This window comes from Aulostomus chinensis, chromosome 11 (assembly GCF_037954235.1).
Source record: "Aulostomus chinensis isolate RoL2024-O1b breed Wild chromosome 11, RoL_Achi_v1.0, whole genome shotgun sequence".
In the NCBI taxonomy this organism is placed as follows: Eukaryota; Metazoa; Chordata; class Actinopteri; order Syngnathiformes; family Aulostomidae; genus Aulostomus; species Aulostomus chinensis.
In genome coordinates, this window is record NC_141330.1 from 21,118,105 (window position 1) to 21,140,945 (window position 22,841).

The 22,841-nt window shown below is 40.6% G+C and overlaps 1 protein-coding gene across 4 annotated transcripts in view; it reads left to right on the plus strand.

The window, feature by feature from the left end:
• Positions 1–22,841, plus strand: part of LOC147253765 (CUB and sushi domain-containing protein 3-like) — a 246,750-nt gene that overhangs the window by 161,756 nt on the left and 62,153 nt on the right. For 2 of the 4 annotated variants that reach the window (XM_086219046.1, XM_086219047.1), the window contains exons 40-50: positions 436–552; positions 715–924; positions 2,584–2,772; positions 3,563–3,740; positions 7,822–7,967; positions 8,447–8,527; positions 9,634–9,747; positions 17,839–18,027; positions 18,376–18,534; positions 19,953–20,141; positions 22,223–22,408. In XM_086219046.1, coding sequence (XP_086075172.1) covers positions 436–552; positions 715–924; positions 2,584–2,772; positions 3,563–3,740; positions 7,822–7,967; positions 8,447–8,527; positions 9,634–9,747; positions 17,839–18,027; positions 18,376–18,534; positions 19,953–20,141; positions 22,223–22,408 — 1,758 coding nt within the window. The remainder of the gene's footprint in view (positions 1–435; positions 553–714; positions 925–2,583; positions 2,773–3,562; positions 3,741–7,821; positions 7,968–8,446; positions 8,528–9,633; positions 9,748–17,838; positions 18,028–18,375; positions 18,535–19,952; positions 20,142–22,222; positions 22,409–22,841) is intronic. The other 2 variants (XM_086219048.1, XM_086219049.1) reach the window with 2 other exon arrangements.

Below are 22,841 nucleotides of genomic sequence, written 5' to 3' on the forward strand. Positions count from 1 at the left end.
CAACCATTTGCCACATAAGTGATTCTGTTAGGGCTGGGAAGGGAAGAGAGGAATTATTACTTACAAGTTTACAATAATTCCTCTAGTGGCTGTAATCACATTACACCTGGGTGTTTATGTAAGAACAGTGTATGTTCCCCAGGGAGGGGAGGGGAGGGGGATGGGTGTCACCTTCACAACAAGCTGAAGAGTCAAAAGAGACAGCAGATGGATGCAGGGGCTAATCAACGCCACTGTTGAGCAAAATTGTGATGCTTTAATTTATATTGACTCCTTTTGTTTTAATTTAAAGCACCACCAAACGCATCTGAATTTCCTATGTTTTAACACACACACTGCTCTCATTTTCAGCCTCTTTGTCATCATCTTTTTCTCCCCACTGAGCCATTCTCTGGAGAAGTGACATGTTCTTTCTCCTTGGTTGCTCTCCCTCAGCTCAATGTGGCGGCTCCATGACAGACTTCAGCGGTGTCATTCTCAGCCCAGGGTTTCCAGGGAATTACCAGAGCAGTCTGGACTGCAGTTGGAGAGTTCAACTCCCTGTTGGTTTTGGTGTGTTATTTCCCCCTCTTTCTGTCCCTTTTTTCTCCCCTCTCCTCCATGTATGCTTTAAATATTTTTAATACTTATGTAACTTGAAGTGAACATATACACATTCATCCAGTGAGACTTATTTTCTTTGTTTGATTCCTGCATTAATGCTTGCTTTCTTAGGGATCCATCTGCAGTTCTTGAACTTCTCCACGGAGCCTGTTCATGACTATCTGGAAGTGCGCAGCGGGAGCCTGGAGACAGGAACTGTGATTGATCGGTTCAGCGGTTCACTGGTGCCCAACTCTCTCTTTAGCACCACCCATGAAACCACTCTCTTCTTCCACAGTGATTACTCCCAGAACAAGCCTGGCTTCAACATTATCTACCAAGGTGAGCAGCTGAGATTGTTCCTTGTGTTGAAGTTAAGCAGGCTTTTATCATAGCAACAGCTGCTTTGTGGACGAGCATTGAAGAGCTTGCTAATGGAATCCCTAATTAGTCAGGTTAAATGGTGATAAACCAGGTGGGCATATGATCTCAATGACACTGCATGATTCCAAAGTTTTAAAGGGGACCCATATCCTTATTTCCAGCTCTATACTTTCACGAGATACCACCAGAACTTTGCATACTTAACATTCACAGAAAATCCTAATCTTATAATAGCCCTTCGTGGGGCACCACAGTTCATTTAGCTGAAATTGGGTTTGAAAATTGTATGGGTCTATTGTCTGTCTATTGGACCATTAACTGTTTTTGATTTAATTAATCTCAAGTCAATTTCTCTCCCGTAAAAGATTGAGAAAAGAGAAAGCGTCACAACTTAAATGACTTAAAAAAAAAAAAAAAAAGAGGTAGGGACTAAATAGATTGAATGTTGCATTTCCATGAAAGCAATCATTTAATGAAATAATCTAAAGAAAGAAACCCAATATTTTAAATCAAACATGACATTCCAAAAAAAGATTAAAACCAGTATGTTTATAAAATATTAAGAAATGGGTCAAGTTTGAATATAACACTGATTGCTGTTACCAATTAAAAATATCCCAGTAACAACAAGAATAAAGGAATTTGGTAGACCGTGTTGGCCTTGAGATGGGGAAACCTGACGACGGTAGACTGGAGACTTGACGACAGTAGACTGGAGGCTTGACTGGAGGATGATGACTGGAGAATGCAAAACTCATAAAATCAAGAAGGCACACCAGACATAAACTAACACACGTCACAAAAACGTAATGGAACCAGGACGAAGATGAGAAAACACAGGGGTTAAATACAAGGAGGAAAACAAGACACAGGTGGTGCAATCAACCAGGTGCGACACATGAGGTAATCACAGGAGGGAGGTCAGGAAGACAGGACATGACTACAAAATAAAACAGGAAGCACGACACAGGGATTGTGACAGTTGGCCAGTTAATTGGGATTAATGTCAGTGGAATCTTTTTTTGGCTAAAGCCAATATGTAACAAAGGGGAAAAAAAGATTAATTTATTGTTGAGGTTTCATAGAAATATATCAAGAATCTCCTATGCTGGTACGTCACTGTGCATCACAGCAACAGTAATTTTTGTGTAAATGTTATTCTTGACTAGCTTGGGTTGATTTGATTAACAATGTCCCTTTCCTTCACGATGTCTTCTAACATCTCGTTACCATGCGATGCAGCAGGATTTATGAGCTCACGTGAGAATCTAGCACAGATTAGTTATGGCACCCATCCTGGAACTGGTATTGCCAAATACCTACCAGTATGGTGTTCCTTTTCCCCAAATACACTGTACTTCCAAAATGTTAACTTTTAAGAAAGCTTTTCCAGGATTAGAAACAGCCTTAAGCATCAAAAGAAGTTTTTAATGAACATAAGGTTACGTCAGTTAGTGGCTGGACTTAAGCCTCAGCAATATAAGATGTTACCAGTGAAGCAAAATGATGATGTCTTAGCAGCTCACAAGCTTTGTTGTTTCACTATGGTGTTAATTATCTGCCCGAAGCAGAAATGAAAGTTTTACCCTGGATGTTTTTTTTTGTTTTGTTTTACAGCCTATGAGCTACAGAGGTGTCCAGATCCACGACCATTTCGAAACGGGATAGTGATTGGTCAGGACTACGGTGTGGGGATGACCATTTCTTTTGAATGTCTATCAGGTTACACTCTGTTGGGAGAGGCTTCTCTCACATGTCTACATGGAGTCAGCAGGAACTGGAACCATCCCATACCTCGCTGTGAAGGTGACTGGTTAGCATCTTATATAAGCGCAACCAGTTTTTCCCACCAGTGTTTAACATCTTATATTTATCTGTCAAGCATACTTTGAGTAACTGACTGTAATAAATACATTTATCTTGATGTAACACTAAAAGAAAAGCTGAAGTTATTTAGCGCTTAGGAGAGCAAGGAGAACAGCTTTGTCAGGTTAGATGCAGTCCTTCTGTTCCATCCTCTGGCTCACTGATGTCAGGTGACCTCAATGAACTATAAACTGATATAGCCCATTACAATGATATATGGAGCATTTGCAAGTCTCTATTATAAAGCTGATTAAGCCTGTGCTGTAAATTTCAAGGTGAATTACAGCTTCACTTTTACCAGTTAAGTGAGGTAGTAACTTAAATTCTACAATAGTTCAGTATTTTCCAGAGAAAGTGGTAAATAATCTTATTTTTTGCTCCATAAATACCATATTGTCCCTGTCAAGTTTACAGTCCCTATTTGATCTTGAGGGCACAACTTTGGCTTTGACTCCCTGTTCAATTTCAAATTTGAAAACTTTTCCTTTGAAGGGGTATGACAGGGGAGTTTCAGTGTAACCCGTAGCCATCCCCTACGGTTGTTTCTAACAGCCACATTAACTCCCCCTCTCCTGTGATTTAACGATTACCCAATAACAAGCAGTTATGGTTTGTTGTATCAACAGTTAGTAGTGATACAAACATAATAGCAAGTTTTATGGATTCAGGTAAATCAAAGACTGGCTTTTTATTCTTACCCAGCCTCCTTGACTGTCTTTCCTCCTTCCAGCTCTCTGTGGTGGAAATATAACATTCATGAATGGCACAATTTATTCTCCTGGACACCCAGCTGAGTATCCACATTTCCAAGACTGCATGTGGACTGTCAGAGTGCCCCCTGGTTATGGCATCTACATCAATTTCTCTGTCATCAATACTGAGCCAATTTATGACTACATTACTGTGTGGTAAGTCATCTCATTTCTCATTTGTCTTTCAGCATGACAATATTAATCAGTAGCCAGCTTATGACACATGAAACACACACCCATCCATACATCCATGTCTTCAACTTGTCCTGTTAAGGCTCGCGGGGGGGCTGGAGCCTATCCCAGTGGCTATTGGGACTATAAACAAAGAACAAATCACAGTCACAGTCACACCTACGGTCAGTTTAGAGTATCAGTCAGCCTAGTCCCCTCTTGATGTCTTTGGACTGTGGGAAGAAGCTAGAGAACCAGAGAGAACCCACACAGGAACAGGGAGAACATGCAGACTCAACACAAAAGGATCCCGTGCCCGAGCCGGGACACAAACCCAAAACCTTCTTGCTATGAGGCGACAGTGCTAAACACTGCACCACCGTGCCGCCTGACGCATACACTGATTTCTGTATTTAGGGTTGCATTAATAGCTCTGGTTTGGTAGGCATTCTATCTTAATGGATTAAAAGTATTTATTAAAGCTTACCTATCCAGTAACACATATTTTTCCAGTGCAATTGAACAAGTCTGAGGTATTACGGAGAGTATAATTTAGAGAATACTGTTAAGTATTTAAGTGAGTATTTCCTTCCTGTTAAAGAGACCTTAAAAGCTTCATTGGATTTAAAAATCAACAAAATTTTAAGTCATAGGACAGTTGGAAGACTTCTGCTCCCAGTTTTTATGAGGCCCTGCATTAGGTGAGCCAACAGTCTCCCAGATGTATAGCAATGTCATTCCCTACTTACTAAACTTATGGAAGACGTTTAACTCTAGCTGCCAAGTGTTCTGTAAAAAACAAAAGGTGTGTCACCATGAAATTAGCAGCTCTAATTGACTGACTGACTGACTTCAGCAATAAACTATAACATATTGCCTGTTATCACTTCAGAAGCTGTCTCCCCTTCTCCCTTCACATTTCTACAGTCTCTCTGTTGCATAGAAAGCCCGGGGTAGTAATTGAACTGTCGTCATGGGTGATATGCAGCAGAAATGCCTTCAAGTATCTAGGGTTACAATTCATGACATGGGAGAAGTGCACGACTGGCATTACATGGTTCAATGAAATAGCACATAAACAATATATCCTGATTGCAACATTCTCTGACTGACATCTACTATTTTGCTGATCATTCAGAAATGAAACTGAGATTTTTTCAAAAACTTAAAAGACATAAAAAAAACATACAGAATAATGCATATACCTGCATCATTCAGGTGAGTAGGCACATCAGCTATCCAATAATGAAATCCCAAACAGATTCTCATGCAGAAATAGCTTTTACATAGATATTGCTTGTGTTCAGATTATATTCTTCCAAAGATCATCAGCAATGGTGTTTCTGTTTTACCTGTTGACGTATGTTTCATAATAAGATTATTAAAAGTTCTAAACAAAATTATCACCAGGTGATCATCTACCCATTCATCTTTGTGTGTGGGGGATATGGATTTAGAGAAAATGCTTTATCGTATATTAGTAATTCATGCCATAATTTGATATATTTGTCTCAAAATCATATGAAAAACACCTATGAATGCAATATTGCTAATTATTCTTGTGCAGGAAAATGTAACATTTTTCTGAGTCGCTTCAGAGCTTGAGCGAGGCACGATGGGCTTGGCTAGCGACTCCAGTATTAAAACTGTACAGAAACTACCACTTAGGGGGAGCATGGCTCAGAGGTGCAGTGGGCATCTAGCAACCGAGGGCTTGCCGGTTCGATTCTCACTTCCTCCGGTGACCATGTCAAGGTATCCTTAAGCAAGATACGAAGCCCCTAATGACTCCTGATGGTCCTGCAATAGACTGGTGATCTGTCCAGATTATACCCCGCCTCTCACCCAATGTCAGCTAGGATAGGCTCCAGCTCTGCCCCTATGCGACTCTTAATGTATAAGGGGTATAGAAAATGGATGGATGGAAACTACCATTCTCACAGGTTACTAGATCATATTTTCTGACTCTGTATCTATTGTACATCCATTATAAGCCATTTCCTATCAATTTCACCTGGAGGATCCTGGGATCATCCCAGGCCAGCTTGAATACTTAAGCATGGTCTGGTTCTGCTTCTGGACTCATAGTTGAATGGGCCTGAAGTAGCCTCACTTTGAGGTGTTCATCCTAATTCGACATCCGAGCCGCCTCAGTGGTGCAACAGGTCTACTTAGAGATCTTTTCAAATATTTGCTCAACCTTTGACCTCGGTCTGCACAGGCAGCTCACTTTGCCTGTTTGTATCTGTAAATCAAGAATTTACCATTTCAGTATAGTGCCACTTTTAAATTTCACTCTTCAATGTATCTTCATTTGGGAACCAGGCCCACAGGTACTTCAACTCCCTCACACTGGGCTGTAGCAACATGGATGCTGTCCAAGAGATGTGTCAGACCTGACAGCCTCACAATATTAAGGGTCCAGCTGAATTTCACTCACCCCTGGCACTATTCCAACAACCATTTTAGGAACTATTAACATCTAAGCCTCTTATCTTTGTCTTTGCTTTGTCATTTATTAATGGTAGCAGTTTCTCTCAGTGGAAAAATGAAATTTGCCTTGTTATGACTCGTCATTGAACTGGATATAAACTGCCATGTATTACAGTTAGTTAAGGTGGGTGTGAGATTACACTCACATTGTTGGATCCACAGTCCAACAAGCAAACACCTGAGTGATCCAGAAAAGGAAGAAGATTGTTCAGTTAAGCTATTTATTTTTCCAGGGCCATAGTGAATTTCAAATCACAGAAAACTGTGAAGGGCTGCATCATGTAGTGTCAACAAGCATCCATCTAAAGCCCAGTGATAACCATATCCCATCATTATAAACATTTACAGCCTCAATGAGCATAAATAAGCAACTTATTATTATTACACACACACACACACACACACACACATACATACACACACACACACACACACACACACACATATATATATGTATATGTGTGTATGTATATGTATATGTATGCATGTTTTCCCTGGGCCTGCGTGGGTTCTCTCCAGGTACTGGACTTGACTTGCAATAATTGTGTGTGGATAATGTATTAAGAAGTTATTGTCACTTCCTGTATGGCGGCGCACTAGGGGAACACACACTCCTCTGTAAACCTTTGCCAAGAAAACAGCCTTAAGTACACTTTAAACATTAAATTCTTGCAGTATCTGCGCTAAAACATTTCCCCATGTCGTCCACACCAAGTAACTGGGTAAGGGTCCTGGTAAACCCTCACCGCCCAAAATAGAATTTGGACCATCTAAACTAGTGGAGAGGCTAAAGCTTGTGCTAGCGCAATTGCTGAAGAGTCCATTAATGCCGAAGATGGGCCAAGGCATGCTCCGGTTCTTAAAGCAAGACTCGAAAGGCGACTTCTCCAACACATTTGACGCCGTACTGGCTGCAAATAAGGGAATAAGAAACGAGGTTGGAGAATGCATAGAGCATATGGTTAATGCTGAGGCACATATTTCGGACACTGAAGACACATTTGCCAGCCTATGAGCAAAAGTCCAGAGTCTCCAAAAGAAAAACAGGGACATGTAGGACAAAGTAATAGACTTGGAAACAAAAGCCAGGAGGGCTAATCTGAGACTGGTGAATCGACCGGAGAAGGTGGAGGGAGCTGATGCCTGCACCTTTCTGGAAACCTGGATCCCGGAGACGCTAGACACCCCACTGTTGAAGTCAAAGCCATTCCTGGAAAGGGTCGGCCCATGTAACGACCAGAATGCCCTCCAAGAATACTTCCTCCCACAGTCCAAAGACATGCAAGTGGGGACGAGGCTGATTGATACTCTAAATTGACCGTAGGTGTGGCTGTGAGTGTGAATGGTTGTCTGTCTCTATGTGTTGGCCCTGCGATGGACTGGTGAGCCGTCCAGGGTGAACCCCACCTCTCACCTGAAGGCTGCTGGGATAGGCTCTAGCCCCCTGCAACCCTTATCAGGATAAGCAGTAGAATTTTTTTTGGGGGGGGGGGGTGCTCTCACTTATTCTGTCTCCCCCCAACTCGTACATCATAAACCAACTCCAACTGTATCTCTCAAATGCATTTTGTAGGGATGGACCTGACCAGACTTCACCTCAAATTGGTCAGTTCAGTGGCAGCTCTGTACAGGAAGGCGTGTCCACCACAGCCAACCAGATCCTCATCAAGTTCCACAGTGACTTCAGCACCAGCGGTTTCTTTGTCCTGAATTATTATGGTAACTTGCCCTTTGATGCCAGCAAAGTAAAGACTATGTTTCTCACTGACGTAATGACCCTTATCCATTTGATCTTCTGTTCCTCTCATTGGCAAGAGGAACTATGGTTGCAGTGATGAACATTACAAAAGAATAGAGAGACATTGTTCCTGCATTTCTACATTAGAATGCCCCTAATTTTCCTTTTATTAAGACTCATTATTTGGCCTCTCTCATTTTCCTACATGAAATTGTTCCATAAAAGGATAAATGATGAGTGTCTTCGTATGCCTATTTTCTGTCGGCTAATAAAATGTCCCTTCAAAAGAAGTTGCTTAATAATACAATGCCCTGTGATTGGTTTTCGATAATTATGAACTGTGATAGGTAGCGATTTGTAATCTAATCAAGTTTCTTTTGATGGAAGGGTTATACAGGAAACAATATTTCAAGAGCATGCATCATCTGTATTTTAGATTTCATTGTCTCCTCTCCAACAGCATACCAGCTGAGAACATGTCAGCCACCCCCTCCTGTTGCCAATGCCACTATCCTTACTGAGGATGAAGAGTTTGAAATAGGTTTGTCTTCTTTTATTTTGCTTGTTTGCCTGCCAGGGCCAATGCACAACAGAAAATATTTGCAACATGCATAGGTGTAAGGTAAATTTACTTGGACAGTACTAGACAGAGGGAAATGTAAATTGACATAAGTAGTGCTAATCAGTAAGTAATTTATTCATTCATTCATCCCCCTTCAGCAACAGCTGAGGAATTCTGATCCTGGGCTTTCCATTCACCCGTACCACCTTGAGAAAATGTCTGCAGATTTAGTACAAACATTCACTTGAACTCAAAGATGAACTAAATTGGTTTTGGCAATACAATACAGTGCATAAAACATGCCATCACTCAAGAATTCACGTTAATTGTTGCAAAAGTTCCACATAATTATGTAATAGAACAAGTTTTATTAGTTTTATAAATATGATATATGTATAAAAAATAATCCAAGTTTATAATGGGAGCCTGTTTTACACTTTGCTCTGCTGTAATGAAAGTGAAGAAAACATATTTCCATTCCCATTCCACTTTCGCTCAACTGGATTTTTTGTTTCAGCCTTGTGCTTCTCAACATTCAACCTGGAATGTATTTTTTCTGATTCTCCATCCCTGTCTTTTTTGCTCTTTTTTCATTCATACTTCATGGTTGTCCTTCCCTCTTTTGCATGTTTTCATTTAGAACATCATGAGTTTGAGGGCAGGGATAATTAGCACTCCATATAAGCTGTTTGTAAGATTGCACTGTGTGCAAAGAAGTGATTAACGAAGTGAAGTGGGACTCATGTGGGTCGTGGCAGCCTCACTTTGTGTCTTTGAAGTTTAGTTTAAAATTGGTTTCATATATGTGTCTAAGTGCTGCAAGTTTTTGACCTGTAGTGTAATGAAGTGCCATTAGTACTCCATACAACTGAGAGGACACCAGCCTTCATTATAAAGATGTATTGTCGATTACTGTTTCAAGTGCTGGAATTTGAAAGGCTTTTACTAACATGCAGCCTTGTGGGAATGTGTGCGTGACTACAGTTGGGTGGATAAATTGATGGATTTGTTTTATATTCATGTCCAACCTGTGTGTCTGACCTATGTGTGTGTTTATGTCTTTGTGGGCATAAATGACTTCACAGGGGACATTATTCGGTACTCGTGCCTGCCAGGCTTCACCTTGGTGGGCAGTGAGATTTTGACCTGTCAACTTGGAGAGAGGCTACAGATGGATGGACCCCCTCCTGTCTGTCAAGGTTGGTTGTATTCAGTGTGTGGATTTATTTATTGTCTTGGTTTTGTGTGTGTGTGTGTGTGTGTGTGTGTGTGTGTGTGTGTGAGAGAGAGTGAGATAGACAGAAGCCTGCCAGTGCTACGAGTAGCTTCTAGTAATGCAACATTTAGAAGATTACCAGCAGGATCCCCTGTCGTTGTCTCATGGTGTCAAGCAACATCACTGACCTAAGATCAAAGACCTTAACTCTCCAACCAACTCATGACTTTAAAAAAGATTACATATAAGCAGGTTTCCTTGACGAGTGTTTTATTGTTTTCTAATGTAACGGGGGCATTCAAATCTATTTTGATTGTGTTTTCCATTGAAACAGAGGGAAGCTTATATTCCCCCCTTGATCCTCACTCAAATGGCCCCATGGGTTTTATTATTGTAAAAATGTCTTCCTCCCCATGTTTCTTCAGAAGACAGATTTTCAACAAAGAAGAAAAGGAACAGAAACGTGTGTTATTTGAATCTGAAATCTCTCTGAAACCTTCTATTCCCTGTGGATAGGCAGCTTTTGAAGACCCTCGAAGTCGTTTGTCAACAAGACTTTGGTTGATGAGCATTTCTCGTTATTTCTAGAGGCTGAATAATCATATTGGACTTGTGATCATGGCATGACAACTTCTCAACAAACCCAAAGCCTCCATGCATGAAGTATCTTATAATAGGACTGGTGATTCACAGTCTATCTGCACATCCCTCCCTTGCTGTTGTCATTTTATGTCTAAATTGGTGACTTTAAGTTCTCCCCTGTAGCGATTTTGCAGCTGACACTGTTTTCTTCACAGTAAAAATGTGACTGATTCCAGTTTAGTTTAGTGAATGCACCAAACAATAGCCTGACCTGTGATTGTGAATCAATTCATATCCTCCTATTAGTAATGGCCTCCTTCACGCTGACTACAGCACAGCCACTTAATGGCTCTGCTAGCGTAGGCGTTGACAAAGGTCAGAGGAGACCAAACATTTGCATTGATGAAGGTGCATGTTTGGGAGTCCTGAAAACAAGTAGCCGATACTCTTGCAGCTTTTGGCCTACCAAGTAGTTTTTGAAATAAATAATTTATAAGACTACACTGAATAATGACAACTGCTGTGTTTTATTAGCTTCTTAGGCAGAAACAGAGGAGAAAAAAAATCACCAAAGCAGACAGCATCCAACTGGTTTTAGCATACAAATATAGCCAGACATGAATGAAATTACAGAGGTGGATGCTTTACTTCATTCTTTGTTTGTAAATGACCAACTTGGCAGATCCATAACATTTGGAATACTTTGGTATAATTAACAGTTTGTTGTATGCCAAGTGAGTGCAGTCAGCCACTTAGGAGTACAGGGTAAGAGCTTTAAGTTCCCTTGTCATTTTGGTCTTGCCAGCTCATCTTCTCAAGTGTTACAAAGCTTTGTCCAAACCAACTTTTTGGGGTAAAATTAAAACACTGTGTTTAAAGTAACTGTACAGGCAACACTCAATTCCTGATGGAAAAACAAGTCAGGTGGTACAGGTAGAACACCACATTGCTTTTCAGTTTCAGGATCTGAGATATTTGAAGTAAGTGATGATAAAATGGCACATAACTTATGTATGTCAATAAAATGGCTTTTCTTGGGACAAGCTAAATGAAGATCTAAGCAAATTAGATGGGTGTAATAAAAGCAAGTAGGTGCCGTGTCAAAATAGAGTGACGTGCACAGTGAAATACATGTAAATATTGTGTGCAAAAAAATGTTGTCATCACATATATCTTGATCGAACCGCTGCTTGTAACCTTACTTTAGCTTTGAATTGGCATAGTCAGGACTGTTTCAGAGTTAGTTATTTGTTATCTGACATTTTCATGGCTCACCTCATTATTCTAGTCAAGAATTCATTAAATTTTTGTGTGTTGGTTGGGTTATGTTCCTGTGTCACCTCCAGTACAAAACTAATTGCTTTCCTTGGGACGTGTAAAGTTGAACTTAATATAAGTTGACCTGATATGCATATCCATGTGACTGCCAAAGTAAGCTTGTAAAGGGTCTGTTTCCTGTTGGTAGCTTACTGATAGGGCAGGAAAGGCAGTTCCCCTGTGAACAGCTTTTGTTTTCCGTCAAGTCCTCCTTTAATTGTCAGTTTAAGCTCATAAGATAGAACTGAAAAGTCATTGCATAATTATGCTTTTTCACCTAAAAATACCCCTATTTATTTCCCAGGACACTGTTGTTACGAAAGCCTGGGAGGTTCGGCAGTAGCTTTGATCAAGGATAGAGCTACAATTGAGCTGACTGCCGTGTTTGCTTGGCAAACCATCTGTCACATTGGGGTTGACTCTAACCCATTAAGTGTTCACTTATTGCTCCCTATCTTCACATTCCCATTGATTTTTGTGTGTATGTCAGAAAATCAAATGATGATTGAAAAATAATTCAATCATCTCCACCATACTCATGTAAACTTTATTAAGGCTACGTTTTCACAAAAACAATCTGAACAGAAAATGCAAAAGTGGCGGTGTGCCCTCACTTTTTTCCATGTTTAGACAAGTGTTTTCAGGAGAAAATCTGCAAACAGAGACGCAAAAGTGTGCGGAATTCGATTTTGTATACACGCTAGGTGGCTAGGTGGTGGTGTGATACACTGCCACACAACAACACCTTCCTTCTACTTCTCTACCCAGTAGCGTGAAATGCAAAACCAGCACAAGGCTAATCCATCAACAGTCACCTCATGTGATGTTCCTGATGTTCTCTGTTGCTGTTAGAACGTGTTGTGATATGCGATCAGCAGGTTCTTGGCTGGAGGCGGACCCAGAGGAACCCAATATTTAAAGCAGGATGAGTTGTGTGTGACATAAACGCGTGCACGACGTGAGCAGATCTGAGCAGACTTTTGTGTCTTTAGCGTCTAGACAGGAACGCGATGAAGCATTTTTAAGTTTTCCACTGGAGGGTGGTTCCAGTTTTTTTGCGTTTTCAAGCCCCCAAATCGCTGTTGCCGTCCAAACGAAAGGCACATCTGATATAATATTTTTTCGTTTTCACCCGTGTTGTCATGTAAACAGGGCCTTTGTGTTTTTGTAACTGAAAATATGCTGAAGCCATTGTCATTCCATACACACAGTGTGCTGAGTAAGTGAACAATATACAACTACTAGTTTACAAAATGTAAGGTAACCAAGATGTCTCTTGCAGCATTTTCAGGATTCAACAAATGTCCCTGTACATTCTTTCGAAAATAAATATTGTAGGATGCATGTATTTCCTGCTAATTATAGATAATACATAACATAATGAATCTCTTAAACTGGGTGTATACTGCAATTTTGGGCCATCTCAGACAAAAGATGGCTAAATGTGGCAACATCTCGTTCGTGGCTCCAAATTAATGGTCCTATTTTGTAATGTGAGAGAGGTTCAAAGACAGCCATTACCACAGTCTTCTGGCTGAAAATAACCTGGGACACAAGTCTGACAGTGTAAGAAACGTAGGATAACCATCTCACTGTGTGACTGCTGCTACAACCTATACTTCTACATACAAACCAGAAGGAATGCAGCAGGAAATGTTGCTGATGACGTCAGATTGACTTGCATCACAGCTTGCAAATCAGGAGGTGGTATTGTCATACAGTCTGTACTGATGTCTTACCCAAGTTTTTAGGTCTAGGTTCCATAGTATGGTTTGCACTAATTTTATAAGATTTCTAAAAATCGGAGGCATTAGACACAACAACCCTCATTCATCAATCGAGTATAGAAGCTTAGCAAAGACATTTTCTAACAACATTTAAAAAAAAACAGTCATACCTCGCCAATAACAGCGGATGAGTGATCTGGCAGTGGCTGAATAAAGCTGTCATTTAAATAACTTGACCCAATGTACTCTGGGTTGAAAAGCCTTTCCCATTGGGCATACGACATGTAACATCCGACTTGGAGACACTTTTTTTTTTTTCCTACAGTCCCTCACTTGGGTGAACTATCACCTCGATCAAACAGATTTTTTTTAAAAAAGTTATTAAATAAATATCACAAACCTTTGTCTTAAATTGTAGGGAATATGCATGATGTAATTATATCATTATGTCTGTCAGCTTGACTTGTTCTTTTATGTGTTGCCCTGATTGTCGGGTATGATTTGAAATAATTGTGTGTGGATAATGTATTAAGAAGTTATTGTCACTTCCTGTATGGCGGCACACTAGGGGAACACACACTCCTCTGTAAACCTTTGCCAAGAAAACAGCCTTAAGTACACTTTTAACATTAAATTCTTGCAGTATCTGCGCTAAAACGTTTCCCCATGTCGTCCACACCAAGTAACTGGGTAAGGGTCCTGGTAAACCCTCACCGCCCAAAATAGAATTTGGACCATCTAAACTAGTGGAGAGGCTAAAGCTTGTGCTAGCGCAATTGCTGAAGAGTCCATTAATGCCGAAGATGGGCCAAGCCACGCTCCGGTTCTTAAAGCAAGACTCGAAAGGCGACTTCTCCAACACATTTGACAGCGTACTGGCTGCAAATAAGGGAATAAGAAATGAGGTTGGAGAATGCATAGAGCGTATGGTTAATGCTGAGGCACATATTTCGGACACTGAAGACACGTTTGCCAGCCTATAAGCAAAATTCCAGAGTCTCCAAAAGAAAAACAGGGACATGTAGGACAAAGTAATAGACTTGGAAACAAGAGCCAGGAGGGCTAATCTGAGACTGGTGAATCGACCGGAGAAGGTGGAGGGAGCTGATGCCAGCACCTTTCTGGAAACCTGGATCCTGGAGATGCTAGACAACCCGCTGTTGAAGTCAAAGCCATTCCTGGAAAGGGTCGGCCCATGTAACGACCAGAATGCCCCCCAAGAATACTTCCTCCCACAGTCCAAAGGCATGCAAGTGGGGACGAGGCTGATTGATACTCTAAATTGACCGTAGGTGTGGCTGTGAGTGTGAATGGTTGTCTGTCTCTATGTGTTGGCCCTGTGATGGACTGGCAACCCGTCCAGGGTGAACTCCGCCAAGGCTGCTGGGATAGGCCATAATTGCAATTGAGCCACTCGCTATTGCTATAAGAGACCATGCTATGATCTGGTGTATAGAAATTGGAGGGCTTGACCATCAAATGGCTCTTTATGCTGATGATGTGATCCTCTTTCTTAAAAATCTGGGAAAGTCTATTCCAACGATTTAAATCTTATTGGAAAATTTTGTGATATTTCTGGTTATAAAATTAATCAGTAAAAATCCTCCAGAATGATTTTGAAAAAGGAAAGGGCAAACCCACCTACATACATCTGCCATTTTAGAAATGTGAATAATTTTACCTATCAAGGAATTCAAATTGTTCTGAAACTGGAAGATGTGGTGAAATATAATTCTAGCCTAATTATGACTGACATGGGCCTGGGCAATGTATCAATTTTATTGATTAATTCAAGTTTTTTGTTGCAGACAATTTAAAAAATAAAAAAATTCAATTGTTGCTCTTCTTGCTATGGTGAGGGGGAAAGCTATGGAAGGTCCTGATGGATAAAAGTTGCTTTTGTCCTTCAGGACCCTCCTTAGCTTTCCCCCTCACCCCTCCTCCTTGTTTCCTGCGTATGCATAGAGCAGTAGTATTGTCAGTGGTTTGGAACTGGTTTTGGTTTGGGGCGACATACGTTGAACAAGTGACTGCGTGCCGCAAAGTTTGTCTGAAGCCCATAGCAGTAAAAGGCGGCAGCATAACAAACTTATTTCAGCATCTAAAACAGAGGCATCCACCCGAGTGGGAGAAATGCTGCTCTTTGCAAGGGGAACAAGACCACTATAACCAACAAACTCCCACTAAAAAACAGCTTACTGTGGTGGAATCATTTACCCACAGGACCACGTATGATAAGAAAGGGGCACGAGGGAGAGCAATCACTGAAGCGGGCGCTTTGCACATCGCTAAAGATACGGTACCATTTATAAAGTGGCGTTGCTTTTTTGATAAAATAAAAGCAGAACTTGTTTTGAGTTCCCTCTGTCCTTTGTCCTTCTTATTTTCTTAAAAAAAAATCGGAAAAAATTGTGAATCCAATTTTTTGTGAAAAAAATCTGAGATTTTTTTTTTTGTCCATATCGCCCAGGCCTAGACTGACATAGCCAAATCAGTGGAGAGATTGCTGAGTCTCCAAATCTTGTTGATTGGTTGAATAAATGTACTTGAAATGAATGTTCTCCCTAAGGTTCTGTATTTGTTTCACAATATCCCCTTGCCACCTCCAGCAGGCTTTTTCTCAAAAATTTAAAAAAAAAAAAATCTGTTCAACCAATTTTTGTGGAGTAATAAACATCCCATACTCCGCTTGTCCCTTTTATATTGCCCTTTGACAGAGGAGGGCTGCAGTGTCCTTATAAGCTTTGGTACTATTGGGCTGCCCAATTAAGAACTATAATGTTCTATTATGCTGGAGAAAAGCCCCCCATATGGAGAAATATTGAGTTGCTTGCCCTCAGGCTTCCACTTCCCACTTATTTCTACTCTGATAAATATAACAAACTCAAAAAGATCACACTAAATCCTATAGTTCGAACATGATATGTGTCCTGCATGTCACTCAAAGATATTTGAAAGAAAAATCCCCCTCTCCATTTTCAGCCCATTTTGGGGCAACAATTCTTTTGCAGTGGACGGTGGTTTTAAATTATGGGCAGACTTGGGGTTGGGACTCATGAAAGATGTCTTGTGTCTTGGGGGAAGTGGGGTGGGGGTGGGGGAGGGGAGACTTTTAAGTTTTTAACAACTAGTCTCTAAATTTAAAGCACATGTCTAAAATTACTGCAATTTAATTGGCTAATGAGTATACATTACACCTGAAAAACGTCACAAATTTAATGCGCAGATCCCTGACCTCTGCAATATATGTGGAGGAGATAAGGGTACATTATTCCATTGTCTGTGGTCATGTCCAAACATAAAGGAATTTTGGGAAGAAGTTCGAGTCATAATACAGGAGATTTTATCCATTAGAATCGTGATGGAACCCAACTTTTTCTTCCTAGGCTTATATCCTATAGGACAAAACATAAATAGCCTTGAAAATATCTTCAAAGATATGGGAATATTACAAGCTAAGAGAGTGATACCTTTATCATAACAAAAATTGGCAAACCAAGCATTACGTCATGGTTCAAAGAAATGTCTTTATGTTTACCATCTATGTACTCTATAGGATAAACAAGACATATTTCAGACAGTGTGGGGCTGTTACATTCAGTATATTATGAACAAAGATTTTTCTGTCTTACTGTGTGAAACAGGGACAGCATAATTATTCCCTGTACAGGGCCACGATCATTTTCTGCAACCTGAAGATTGCTTTATAATACCTGCCATGGACTCAAATGCGCTTATTGATTGTACCTAGAGTTTGTTTATTGTTAGGATATGTATAGAACATGCCTGTGAGCTCTGTATATTTGTGTAAAAACTATAATAAATACATTGTTGAAAAAAAAATGATTGTCAATCCATACTTTGGTCAATTGTTTGATTTAAGAAATTCGGTTTAGTGATTCAGATAAGATGTAGCTGCTTAAGTTCAGCCATCTGAGACTTTTGCACTGACTTGCCAGCAGGAATATCAATACAACTTTGTGTTACATTTCTTTTGCTCTGCTTTTATTTTTTTGATATATGTACAATTGTTTCAAGTGACCTTTTATCTGGAACAGTTGTTCGCATTAACCTTTCCCGTATGCCATGTTTTTTCGCTAGTGGCCCTGAAGACAAAACTTCTATTTCAAACTAAAATGGAAGGACAGAAACAGAACTGTCAGTATTTCTTGTTTGCCAGTCCATAGGAAATGAAAGTAAAGCAATGGAAGTGACACATAAGTGTTGACAGTCTGTCACACTCAAATGCAGAACCTGCTATACTCTAGGTGTCTCATTGAGTATTTGAGTGGAGAGGTTGATATCAGGGAATACTAGTGACAACAACGAGACTCATCAACTCAGCCCAAAGATGTAGTTGCACTGAAATTGAATTATTTTCAAGAATAGGTGCTCATTCCACGTTGTTCCACTCTAACTTTGCTCCTCTCATCTGTCTCTCCTTCCAGTCCAATGCCCTGCTCATGAAGTGCGTTTTGATTCAACTGGGGTTATCCTGAGTCCTGGGTTCCCTGAAAACTACCCCAACCTCCAGATGTGCTCATGGCTGATCAATGTGGAGAAGGGTTACAATATCACTCTAAACTTTGAACTCTTCCAAACCGAAAAGGAATTTGACATCTTGGAAATATTTGACGGTTTGTTCACTGGGGGTTTGATCTTTATTTTTTATTTTCCTATTGAAGTTTTTACTTTACCAAAATTATTGATGTACTAGTCTTTGTGAATTCATCTACATTACTTCTAAGCTTAACATTCCTACTTTATTTATGTGTGGCACCAGCATTCTAGCATTCACTCACACTCTTAATAGGTATATTAGAGTTCAGTATGATTTTCCCTTTCTGCTATGTATTAATGACATGTTGAAAGGACACTGATTCATATATGTAACTGATATGCAAGTGTGGAAGGTGCAAAATTTGGTGCCTACTTTGATTTGGATCTATTTCCTTTGGAAATTAACTTCCTGTTTCTGTGTCCAGGCCCTAACATCTACAGTCAGAGTCTGGCATCTCTCAGTGGTGACATTGAAACGCCCTTCAGTCTGACCACCACAGGCCATCAGCTCCTGCTGCGCTGGTCCTCTGACCATGGCACCAACCGACGTGGCTTCCACATTAGATACTTGGGTGAGTATCAAAGTATGTATCCAGTTTATCATCATATTCTCTTTTTTATTAGTAATATTTGCTGTATCTTGTGTGTATTTGCAATGTACTTTGTATAAACTGCAAAAAATCATGGGTTTTGCAATTTATATTTTATATAAATTTAACACAATACTTGAAGTGCTTGACAGTGTTGTCTCATGTACCCATTCACACAGTGATGGCGGAGGCCACCATCCAGCTCGTCAGAGGCAATTATCTACCTACCTACTCTACTTTATCCTGAGCTGTGCAGGCCTCTATTTTATGCACCATAGAGATGCTTCAGTTGAACGAGTGCTAATACTGAAAAGGGGCAAATATTAATTGATCCTTCTCTGCTGCAGCTACCATGGATACAATGGGACCTGCGATTTTTATCAAAGTGTACTGCAACTATTTGGGGGAATTATTTATTGAGTTTTCAGTATCAGGTAAATTGTAAGTACTTTGAATTTTTACAGAAATAGGAGATGTTTTCACACACCAAAATCTCAAGGCAAAAAGCAAGTCACAGGAAGTATTGCATGCTGTTTTGCACGCCTTAATTTCAAAAGGTTTTTAATTCTTAATTACATCTTTAATAAAGCAAGTGGTGCTAAGCAACAGCAGCATAGGGAATCCTCTTCCATTTGAAATGCATCAATAATAATGGAAAAAAGCACAAAGGCATTTATTTTTCATGTTGTGTCTCTTCATTATATTTAATACACGAGGGTCTTACTGTGGAAGCAAGCTGGTGTGATGAATTTTGTAACGAAAACTCCTCCTTGACATGATTGACTTGAACACGAACTGACTTAAACTCCAGTGTGTGTCTTTTCATCTTAAGTCCCTCTTATCACTCAGTGATGCTGATTTGAAGGACAGCATTTACGAAGCACATACCCCTCCCCTGTATTTTCTGTCCCATCGGCAATTCATTGCTCATATTCCCGAAATCAGATTGACCTTTTTGGTGTTCGATGGGCTGTAAGATGAGGGAAAGTAAGGCAAAGGAACAAATAACTAGAGGATGCACCAGTGTTGCATGTGTTGAAGCAAATTGAATATGTGTGTGCCCATAGGCCAGAGAGGAATGGTAATAATGTGATTTTGAGGACTTACTTTGCTGTGTGGCACGTAGCCTGGGTGCTAAAAAGATGTGACACTCCTCAGGCCTTTTCCCTCATTATCTCTCTGGATTTAAAAGAGAGTCTTACTGTGACTTAAAATGTTCACCTCGATCTTTCTCTAGAGGAGGTTTGTTAATGCCTCCCATTCAGTGCTTTTCTCTGCATTATTTCTCCCATTTCTTGTTAATACCTGTCTGTCTTTTCTCCATACCCTTCCTTGAATTTCATCTTGTCCTTTCCTCTCCCATTGCATCTCCATTTCTCTCCTCTGTTTCTTTATTTGCCTATCTACTGCAGCAATGTACTGCAGTACCCCTGACTCCCCGCAACATGGTTTTGTAGTCAGCCAGACTGGGGGTCATCTCAACAGCATGGTGCGCTGGGCCTGCGACAGAGGGTACAAGCTGATCGGTAAGGGCACAGCTGTGTGCAAGAAGACCACCTATGGCTACTACGCTTGGGATGCACCAGTTCCTGCATGTCAAGGTGAGCTTATCTGCCCTGACAGCCCTTTATTTCCAATTTCAGCCTGGTTCTTCCCTGTTCTCCCGGTCACTGCGTCTGCTCCCCAAAACTCAGCAGGAAGCTAGATCGCCACCAAAATCTCTAAGCCCTTACTGTGTTGTAGGTAGCGGTAGTGAACCCTTCCTGACTGACAGCTATAACTGTCAGGTGGGAAGGAAGGAAGAAGAAATCAATCCTCCCCTCTTATGTCAATTTCCTCCTCTTCAAATTACTTTGGCTAACTCGCCATTAGCATGCAGTGTCTTCTGCTGTTTGGTTTCAGTCAGCTAATTGGGTTCTTTGATGCACATATGTGAACGTGTGCATTTAAGTGTGCATAATTGCAAATGAACTAGCACAGGCACATGCATTGACTAACACTGCAGCAAACAGCAACAGATGGTGTGCTCCATCGCATTTTATCGTAATGCAGGGAAGTCAAAACATGCATTGGTAGGTAGGTCTTTATTCATCCCCATAGGAAAATTGCAATCTCATAGCTGCAGGTACTGTGAAGGAATAGAAATATAATGCAAAATAATATGATTAAAAACAAAAAAATATGAATACATTCTGATAAGAAAATGTACCATATGCATACAATGGCTAAAGGTTAGTGTAGCAGCAGAATAACCGGTACAAATAGTACTGGTATGACCATGTGCGATGACCTCTCAGCTGGAGATGTGAGTCTGCTGTGATTGAGGTCAGCTGTGTGCAATTAATGATTTCTGTTACAAAAGATTTTGTACCAGGAGCCATTAATTGATTTGCGTCATTTGTGTATGTCATGTACTTTAAAAATGATTTAAAAACACTTCACACCTGTTATTGATTCTATCACTTTGGTAATTGCACATAGCTTTTCCAGAGCGCACCAACCCAACCGTGGCCGCAAATGAACTAATTTATTCATACAGATGCTGTCCATCTGCTGTCCACTAGATGGGCAAGATTACATTACTGAGTGTTCAATTTTTCATCCGCTCCAATCCATAATTTATAATATGTTGAGTATATACATTATATTAATCCACCAGTGTTGCTCATGCATATCAGAATTGGAGAACTGACCTAAAATGCTTCAAGTCCACCAACCTTCTAAACTTTGGAAGTGTTAATTACAATTTGGAGTGTAGAAAAGTTTTGTCAGTGCTTTCAATCAATATCTGGTAGATGGTGAGTAAGCAGTATTCACAAATGAATGTAGACTGATTCTCTCATGGGGTGGTGAGGGGCGATGTAATGGTTCCCGGCCATGTTGACGCCATACCTTTGATGTTTCACTGTGTGCGGCAACCATTGCTGCTCCATTTTATTATTGGCTTGTTTGCATAACTGCTCCCATTTAGAGTGACTTAGCAGCTCACTCTATTTAGTCCCAGGGACTTGGCTCTGAGAAGAAACACCTTCAAACACACTAGTTTCAGGTTTGCATTTGTTTAAAACTCCAAGGTGATTTATAGTATGACCTTTTACTCTTCTACATAACCCACAACAACCCAAAAGTGTGTAAAACCTAACCCCCTCACACAGCTGTATGAGTGATTTTTGTAATTTCTTTATACTGCTGGGAGAGTTAAACTTTAATGACAGTCGTCGTTTTAATCATTAGAGGTAAGTCATGCGAGTGTTTTCATATCATCTACTGACAAAATCCAAATTTTCTACTATTTCTCTGATTTGGTTGAATAGCTAATTGTGAAGTCAGATGGTTAATGAAAAGCATTCTAAAATATTACAAGATTTATGGAGGACTTAATTTTTTACAATTACCTCTCGCTAGTGTGTTACTCCACTTCCATGATGAGGTGGTAGGATTAGTTTTCCTTCAAGGAGCCAGCTCATGGGTTTTGCTGTTGCCATTCGAAAAGCACTTGACGATAAAGTAGTTCCTTGCTTAAATCAAAAAAGTATGTAGTTAAAGTGTGTGTCATGTAGTGTTAGTTTACACACATGTGATTGAGGCCTTTCATATTTGTGTTTAGCAGGCCGCTTGCTGCAGACATCTCTTGTATTGTGCAATAAACACGTGTCAACAAACGTCTTCTTGCTGCCTGCAGCTGTGTCATGCGGTGTGCCCAGCGCACCAGTGAACGGAGGTGTGCTTGCTGCTGATTATTCTGTCGGCACACGGGTGACCTACTTCTGCAACAGCGGCTATCGGCTCTCCTCCAAAGAGCTGACGACCACAGTCTGCCAGCCAGACGGCACCTGGAGCAACCACAACAAGATACCACGATGCATCAGTGAGTAAAGGATGGTGGGGGAGAAGGCAAGGAGGTTTAAAAGAGGGGACACAGATTTAGAGATGTTGAACAGTTGGGGAGGGGATTATGGAGACTACATGGATTTCAGATTTTTGACAAGTTTATTCCAAACTGAAAAAGTCTGAGTATCTGCTGGATAAATTGTGGATGATTAAAGCCTGGTTTATGCTTCTGCATCGCGGCAACGCCGTACCTACGCCGTACCTACGCCGTACCTACGCCGTCTACACGGACCCTACACCGTAGCCTGATGTGCACCTCCAAAAACTCCTGACTACGCGTCGCGTCCACACATCGTGACGTGAACGTCCAGGACTGTGATTTGTCCGCTCAGAACGTCATTTCAGCACAATAACACTGCCATCTTTAAAGACCACCTCCACAAACGTCTCTGCGTCACCTGCGCTTCAAC